The 8,815-nt window shown below is 59.9% G+C and overlaps 1 protein-coding gene across 1 annotated transcript; it reads right to left on the minus strand.

Moving 5' to 3' along the window:
* Positions 1–1,055: 1,055 nt before the first annotated feature.
* Positions 1,056–8,052, minus strand: LOC306816748 (serine/threonine-protein kinase pim-1-like; the record flags this gene model as incomplete). Its single annotated transcript, XM_079333184.1, has 8 exons — positions 1,056–1,211; positions 1,438–1,592; positions 1,846–2,022; positions 2,596–2,962; positions 3,167–3,217; positions 3,351–3,927; positions 7,330–7,375; positions 7,803–8,052. The coding sequence occupies 7 exons, from the start codon at positions 8,050–8,052 to the stop codon at positions 1,486–1,488; spliced, it is 1,575 nt and encodes a 524-aa protein (XP_079189310.1). The 3' UTR covers positions 1,056–1,211; positions 1,438–1,485.
* Between the last annotated feature and the right edge of the window lie 763 nt (positions 8,053–8,815).

The raw sequence follows: 8,815 nt of genomic DNA on the forward strand, positions 1-8,815 counted from the left end.
ATGGCATTGATCCATTTTACTGGCCTCAGTAACCTTTTTTAAAAAGATTTTGAGGTTTATTTCCAATATAGTTATTTTAAATTGTGGTGGAATTGGAGTGAAGCAAGAAGAAATTGTTTTGTGCCCTGCCAGCTCCTGGCAAGACTGGCAATCTAAACTCTGTCACTGCCCAAATCCTTTAGGAGATGCTCTTCCTTCTCACCCTGTGAAAGAGCTGCACATTCCCTTTGAAACTGTCAGGGGCTTCTTAAAGATGGAAAGTCCCACTTACAGCTTTTTGCTTGGTTTGGGAGTGCAGAACGGAAATTCTCCTTCCATCAGCTCCAGGCTGCACTGCCTTAGGAACACGGCCCCTCGCCAGGTTTTGCCCACTCGTGGCACTTCTAGAGGAAGAAGAAAGTGCAACTGCACAATTCCAGCCAAAAAAGAATGAAGAGTGGGACATCCTGTGGAAATCCAGAGGTTCAGCTGGCACCGTGGAGAGTGTGGGTTCTTGCCCATTGGGTGTGTGTCCCTAACAGCAAACCCTTGGCCTGCAGGAGCGTCTCACTCACCTGCAAAGCAGAAAGCTCAGGCGGTGCGCTCGGAACGGGCTCGTCTGGTGCAAAGCTGTCAGAGCCCTGTGAGGGCAGAGCCCTGTGCCCAGGGCTGAGCCCAGCAGAGCCCTGGCACAGCCCAGAGCTGCCTCAGCATCCGCAGAGCCCGGCTGCAAGGAGAGAAACCAGAACCCGCCCGTCAGCCGAAGGCTCCTGTCCCCCTTGTCCCGACCCCGCAGTGCCCAGGCCGTGCTGGCTGTGCCCAGAGCTGGGCACAAACCTCCCAGTCACTGCTGCCCCTGGCAGCAGAGCAGGAGGGCAGCACGTGTGCCCAGCCTGCAGCCACCATGGCACACCCAGCCCCTCAGCAGCTGCCCAGAGCCAAAAAGCAGCTTGGCAGCCTACTGAAGACTTTGTGGCATCCACCCCAGTAAGAGGGGGAGCCTTTGGTGCCTGGCCAGGCTGTGCCATGCCCAGATCTGGCAGCTTCCCCCTGGCTGTGAACTCACTTGCAAACGGGGTGCAGAGTGTGTCTCTGAGGAAGGTGCCAGAATCAAAGTCCATCATCTTCAGCTGGCCAGGTTGAGGAAGAGATTGTTGTCCTTGAGGTTGTCCTTGGTGTCTCCAGCAGCAGCCCCACCTGGTACAGCTTCTCCAGGGACTCCTTCTCTTGTCCTGGGGGCCAGACCAGGCTGTCAGTGTTCTGCCCAGGGCCCCAGCCCTTGGTGGACCAAATAAGCAAAACTAGGTGGGAAGGTGGCCACCAGTGCTTGCCACCCCAGGTCTCCAGCTCAGCTCCAGCCCAAGAGCTGTGTGTTCCCTTCTGATGACCCCTGCTCAGAGGTAAAGGCAGGCTGGTTTGGACTGCCACTGATTCCCAAGAGATGTGTGGAGCTGTTACTTGCCAGGCCTCTGGATGCAACTGTGCAACGTGCATCTCTCCCATCTTCTAGGGCAGACGAACGCCCTGCAGCCAAGGATGGTGGAAAAGGTCTTGTAAGGATGGCCTGTCCAAGGGTTGCATGGACAAACACCTCTTAATAATATCTTGGCACTCTGAAGAGAGAAAGCAGAAATCGCCAGTCAGTTGGAGAAGTTGCCCCCCCCCATTCTCATGCCCAGGCCATGCTGGGTGTGCCCAGAGCTGTGCCTAAACTTCCCCATAGATTCTCTGTTTGGAGACGAGCAGGAGAGCAGGACCTGTGCCACCCCTTCAGCAGCTGCCACAGCAGGATGCTCATGAGCCCGCTGCTGTCTCCCAGCACTGGTATTCCCTCCCAGAGATGCCCAGAGATGAGGATCCATCCACCTTGAGAGAGCCGCCGTGGGAACAAGATTCGTCCCCAGATCGTCTCCTGGCCCCTCCTGAATGGGTGCTTCCCTGTGACCAGGTGGTACAGCAGGAGGCCCAGGGACCAGATCGTTGCTGCCTCGCCGTGGTAGCGTTGGTGGTAGATCCACTCTGGGGGGCTGTAGGACAGAGTTCCTATGGAATACAGATGGAGCTCATCAGGGGGATGCTGCTGCTCCCAGAGCCTGGCCCCAGCATCCCTGGGCATGCAAAGACTGCCCCAGTGGCACGTGGTGTGACCCGGTGCCCTCTTGCCAGCACGTGGGACTCGTGTACAAACTTGGGGCTGGGAAAGAAGCCACTGGTGCTGGAAGAGGGCAGCAGAAGCCCTGGGAAGGCCTAACCATGACACACAAAAGAAAAACCCACCCAGTGGTGAAAAAAAACCCACTCTATTCCCTGCTGGCCCTCAAAAATGTTAATAAGCCAATGTAAATGAGGGGAGAAGAGCAGTTCAAGCCCTTCCTCGCCTGGACAGCAAACCAGCTGGGGCACGGGGTCAGAAACCCCCTCCCTGCTACCCCCACGGGGGTTTTTGTTGGTCTAGCTGCCCCAGCTCCAGCCCCAGCCCAGGGGCCCCTCACGCCCCCACCCAAATCAACTTGTCTCAAGCATTAATCCCATCCCAGCTGCAACAGGGGGAAGTCCGAGGGCTACACCCAGGCTTGGGCCATGAGATGCCTAGGAGCATCCCTTGGGAGGGCTCACCTGCAAACTGGGTGTAGGCTGCGTCTTGGAGGAAGGTGCCACAGCCAAAGTCAATCAATTTCAGCTGCCCGGTGGCCAGGTCGAGCAGGATGTTCTCGGGCTTGATGTCCCTGTGCAGGACCCCGCAGCTGGTGCAGTGCCGCACGGCGTCCAGCACCTGGCGGAACAGTCCCCGCGCCTCCTCTTCCGGCAGGAACCTCCGCTCGGCCAGCACAGCCGAGAGGTCCTGGCACCGCTCCGGACGCTCCAGCACCAATAAGAAGCTGTTGGGCAGCTCAACCCACTCCAGGAGCTGAATGACACCAGCACACCCAGACGACACCTTGTCCAGCAGCACAATCTCCAGGGGCGCACGGGCGCCGTCGGGCTGCGCGAGGAGCACGATGCCGTCAGCGGGGCTGAGGCCGTGCCAGGGCTCTGGGGCTCCTCAGCCAGCCCGGGATGCTCTGCACCCCCCGCTCACCCCACGCCCGCTCTCCCTGCAGGGCTCCCGGCGGCTCCCACCCTGCCGGGCCCCGGCTCCTCTCCGCCCGGCACGCCCCGCCTTCTACCGCTGGCCCCATTCACTCACCAGCTCGCCCCAGTGCTGGATGCGATCCCGTGGCACGCATTTGATGGCGACCTGCGAGCAAGAAGCGGCAGCCGGCTCAGCTTGCCGCCCGCTCCGCCACGCCCTGGAGTCCTCCTCTACCTCCTCTTTCTCCTCCTCCACCCTCCTCCACCGTCCTCCGCCCGCCGCCGGCCCCGCCACTCACCGGGGCGCCGTCCGCGAGACGCGTCCCCGAGAAGACGCTGCCGAAGCCGCCTCTGCCGAGCAGCGAACCCATCCGGTACCGCTCCTGCAGGGCCTCCTGCGCCTCCCCTGCGGGCGACACGCAGCCATCAGCGCTCGGCCCGGGGCCACACACGGCCCCCGAGCGCTCCCCGAGCGCCCCGGGCCGGGCATCCCCACCCGCCCCGGGCCCCGGCGGCTCGGGGCCGGCGGCCGCGCTGCCGAGCGGGGGAGCTCGGGCCGGGGACGCCGCCGCGGAGGCGGCGGGAGGGGCCGCGCCATGTGTGTCCTTCGCGGGTCCCGGGAGGAGCCGGGACCGGGATCGGGATCGGGACCGGGATCGGGATCGGGACCGGGACCGGGACCGGGATCGGGATCGGGATCGGGATCGGGGCCGGGGCCGGGGCCGGGACTGGACCCCGCGTCGGGGCCGGGGCCGGGGCCGGGACCGGGCTCGGGCCAGGCGGAGCCAAAGGGAGACGATGCTGCCGCAGCTCCAGGCAATGATGCCCGCCCAGCAGCGCCACCTCCAGTACAGCCAGAGCTGGGCGGAGGCGGGACTGCGACGGGATGGGCGGGGATGGGGCCGGGGGCGGGGACGGCGACGGGGCAGGGGCAGCCCCGCCCGGGGCCGGGGGGCGGGCTGGGAACATGGCCCGGAAGGGGAAGAGGGGGAGAAGGGAAGAGAGGCAGAGGGTCGGGGAACGGGACACCGGGGAAGAGGGTGCGGGAATGCGGGAGAGGGAGAGGAACAAGAGATCCAGAGGATCTGTAGACTCGCTGCTTCTACTGCCGCTGTTGCTGCTGCCGCTGCTGCCGCTGCTGCTCTCGCAACTGAACCCCCGTGGCCGTTTCTCCGCGTGTTCGTTTGTCCGCGTGTCCGTTCCACGCTCGCCCCACTCGCCCCATGGCCGAGCCCCGCGCGCTCCGGGGGCAGCCCCTGAGTCTGTCCCGGAACGAGAACTTTGTCCTGTTGAGCCAAGCCCCAAGTCCTGACTCCCACACGGTGACACGGGAATCCCCTGGGTCCCTGCTGTGCACTGGTCCTGCTGAGGCTCAGACACTCTCGGAGCTCATTCCCTGGCTGGAGGATTCCTGCCCGAGCCAAGCACTGCACTTATGTCTCCAGCATTGCTTTCCAGCAAAACCTGGGCAAGGCAAACTGTTTGTAGCTTATGATATTTTAGAGTGTCTAAGACTCACAAGTCATTGATCTTAGAGGTGAGATCCGTTTGGACTTAATGGCATGGAGAAGCAGTGCAACACTAAAACACTAGAAAAGGGGAGCATAGAAATAAACACATGAAAACATCTCGGATTGTTTCTTTCCATTTTCATTTCACTTCTGGAAAGCTGTTTCAGTTTTCCAAGAATCTTCTCCACAGTCCTGTCTGCTCTTTTCAAGAGCCTTTCGTGGAGAATGAGGTCGAGCTTCTGTCACAGGCTGTGCCACCAATGCAGCTTCTCTTGGCTTTCCACACTGTGCGTGCAGCACGAGTTGTGCAGCAAAGCAGGACAAATGTTTGGAGAACTTGACAACTTATCCTTTCTTTTCCTTGTAGACTGAGGAGTTGTGCCATTGGTAAGGTTTTCATTGTGATTGTTCCAAGCTTGGAAAACAGGAGGTGGTACCAGGAATTGTTAGGGAATGCAACCCTGACTGGACTCAGAGAAAGAATCTCCAGAGCTTCCAGCTGGAAGTGGAGAGTTGTGTGATAATCATTCCCGCATCTCCATGGACACCTGCAGAGTAACCTAGACTGTGAAAATGGGCTGACAGCCGTAGTTTGTTTCTGTGCTCAGTTTAGATCATTCTACATCTCTTGCACTGGTATAAATCAAGAGCATAATCTGTTCATGATAAGCACTAGACCAAGCTGGACCGCCCAGAGTAGACAACAAAAAGAATCTAAAAAGGGGAAATGCAGGTGAACTTTGTGGACTTGGTGAACATTGTCTGCAAGAAGGGTAGTTTTTTCTAATAATTTCTAGTCCATTCCTTGTGCTTTTATCCTTCTGAGAAGGCCACTTGCATCCCAGATTCCTCATCAAAGGAGAACCCTGAGCTTGTGGAACTGTGTGTCTCTGCTCCTCTCAGGGACACTCAGAGTGAGACAGGAAGCAATTTTGAAGCAGTTATATTAAAGCAAAACCAGTTATTAAGTGGAGATTGATATCATTCACCCAAACCAAAAACTTTGGCTCAGCCTGGAGCAGTGTCCTGGAGGGGTGTCCCCAGCCCAGGGAGGAAGGCCCACAACCCCCAAGGAGGGGAATGTCAGGACACGCTGCTATTACAATCTGGGACAGGGCTTTTCCAGTCTGGGGTGCTGCCCTGTCACTCAGATGTGCCCAGGCTGTGCCAGCTGAGCAGCTCTGCTGAAGTTCTCAGTGGTGGCACTTGGTTGTTCCTTTCTCTGGGGATTTTCCCAGCTCTGCCACAGCTTCTGCTCCCTCTCAGGATGTTGAACTTTGGGATGGAGGAGTCAGGCTGGTTTCAGCATTATTCACCCCAAAAGCAGCCTGACCCCCTCCTTCATTTCCCACCAGGGGCTTTGCAAACAGAGCCTTGTTGAAGCTGTTAGAGCCCATTGCAGGCAGAGCCTCCTGCTCCAGCAGGAACTGCCTTTCCTGTGCCATGGCCAGGCCAGGTCCTGCTGCAGGAAAAGCCCCAGGCAGCCCCAACACAGGGAAGGGCTCGGGGACAAGTGCAGAGTGCCATGTTGGGAGCTGTGCCAGGGAGAGCCTGAGACAGCAAAGGCACCTTGGCAGCAGCAGCTGCTTCCAGGGCATGGCCAGAAGCCTCCCCTGGCAAGCTGGTCTGGTGGCCACCAGTGCAGAGCTGCTGCCTCAGGTCATTTCAGGCTGGGCTCTGCAAAGCCACTTGTGCTCCAGGAACCTGACTGGGAAGCAATTGGCCCCGGCATCCTGGGGACAAGATATTAATGACAAAACTGTTCATCCCTGCAGAGACAGGACAGGCACAGAGGATGGGGAGAGCCAGGGCCAGGGACATGCCTGCAATGGTGATGGCTGTGAGGTCACTGCCCCTGCAGCAGCCTGACTGGCCCTCAGCAGACATTCTGGTCACAAGTGCTGTGAGGCCACCCAGCACATCAGAGAGCCCACACAACAGGAATTCCATCCTTGGGGAGGGCAGGGGTTTCACCATGTCAGCTTGCACAAAGCTCCTGCTCCTGGAGCATTTCTGGCATGGGGCATCCACTTCTCTATGGTAGGACCCACAGCTGGTCTGTGGGTTAGAGAGGGTTAATGAATGAGGTTTGTATTCTCTGACCAAGGCTATTGGCATGGAAGAAGAAAAGAAGGAAAAAGAAGATAACCAGGGAAGAAAACCTTGCAGCTGGGGACAGTATTTTTAGAAAGGTCATGGGAAGAATAGAAGTGAAGATTTTTCTGCCAATGATTTTTATGTTGATTTATTGTAGCAATGAAGAAACTGTAAACTGTGCAGAGGGTATAAAAGACAGCATGCTATTGTAATAAACAGATTGTGCCACCTAAAGTGTTGAGTGTCTATGTGTGTCACACCCACCTATGCAGCAACACTTCTCTGGAAAAGCAGTTGCAGTTTTGTGCCACTGTCATTGTAAAATATTTCCTCCTTCTAACAAATGTAAATACACCCTGATTCAGTTTAAAGATATGGACCCTTGTTTTGTCACTGAAAGATTTGGGAGAAAATCAAAGTCCATTTTTCTTAGACTTTGACCACTATGTTTCCATTTTCAAAGACCTTGGAGAGGACTCAAAAATCTTCCCAGACTGGGTTTGGAGGCCTCATCACATCAGCATCAGGCAGAGTCTGAGGGGCCTGGGCTCAGTGGAGACTGAGGACAGAACAGAAAGAGCCCTGTATAAGCAACTGAAACATTTATTACGTACTAGTCAGCGTAACTTACCTAAACATGAGCTAAAGAATCTCTTAGAGTGGACCGTACTTCATTTTCCTAATGCAGACAGTTCTTTGCTCTTTACCAAAGATTTCTGGGAGACAGTCGGGATAAAATTGTTTAATCAAATTTCTCGCCGAGATATGGCTGCAGCAGAGCTAGTCCTGGCTTGTCGGGCTCTCGTGGAGCTCTTTACCGCCAAAGCCGGCCTGGCTCTGCCCGCTGCGCCTTCCGCGGCCAAATCCACCCCTGCCGCAAGCCATGTGCGCCCAGCCCCCCCCAAACCCCGCAGCATCCCCTCCCCCAGCCTCTGCCGCCGCGTCTGCACCCCACGCGGCCCCGGGTCCTGCCTGCCCAGCCCGTCCCGCTCCCCCAGACCCCGTGCTATACCCCGCCGCTCCCGGGGCTTCCGCCATGCCGCCCGGCTCCCCCGCTCCACCGGCTCCCCATCCCATCCACGTGAACCGAGCCGCGATGTCGGCCCCCAATCTTCCCGCGTGCGCCCCCGCGCTGCCCGTTACCGGTCCTGCTCAGCCCCGCCCCCGCCTCTGCCGTGACCCCGCCCCTTGACTCCGCCCCCGCGTCCGTCACTGCCGTGACCCCGCCCTTTGGATCCGCCCCCGCGTCCGTCACTGCCGTGACCCCGCCCCTTGGATCCGCCCCCGCGTCCGTCACTGCCGTGACCCCGCCCCTTGGATCCGCCCCCGCGTCCGTCACTGCCGTGACCCCGCCCTTTAGCCCCGCCCCTGCACACCTCCCTGCTCCCGTCATTGCCTCCACCCCGCCCCCGCTGCTGACGTCACGCCGACCCCGCCCCTTCCTCGGGAAGCCTCGCAGCCCCTCCCCCAAGGCGCGGCGCTGCCCTCATCCCGCGCGTTTTCCAACCGGCGTTGCTATCCCAGCCAGCAGCGGCGAGCCCCGTGCCCAGCCGCGAGTCGGGGGGGCTCACCCTGAATCCCCCCCCGCTGCCCGTGCCCCCCCCTCCGCTTATGCCCCCGCCGGAACCTTTTCTGGCGATGCCTCGGCTCGGCTCCCCAGCCCCGGCCAGCAGCGCTCCCCGGGGAGCTCCCGACCCGCCCTCCCGTCCAGAGCGCGGCTGCAGCCGCGTCGCCGGCCCGCCCGCCTTCTCTCGCCCCTCCACCCGAGCCGTCCCTGCACAGCTGCTGTCCGGTGCCAGCGCTGCCGTCGCGGTGCCCCGTCCCCGACCCTCCCGAGCAGCCCGCGTTCCCCGCGCCGCTGCCCATCGCCGCCGCGGTCCCGGATCCGGCCGTGCCGCCTTCACCGCAGCCCCCGCCTCCGGCCCGCCGCGCCCCAGCCACGCTCTCGCCTCCCGTCCCGGACCCCCACGGATGGTCCAGCAGCACATGCCCGCCAGCCCTACTCAGATCTTCTCAGCCCCTCCCGGTCGGAGACAGCCCGCCATGCCCGCAGACGCCATGCCCGTCCCCATAACACCGGCAACGAACGCCGCACATGCACAGAACTCGCCAGCGCCTCCTGCGCTGCGTCACTTCCACAGCAGCCGTCTGCCCCC

This window comes from Erithacus rubecula (assembly GCF_903797595.1).
Source record: "Erithacus rubecula genome assembly, contig: scaffold_876_arrow_ctg1, whole genome shotgun sequence".
Classification (NCBI taxonomy): domain Eukaryota; kingdom Metazoa; phylum Chordata; class Aves; order Passeriformes; family Muscicapidae; genus Erithacus; species Erithacus rubecula.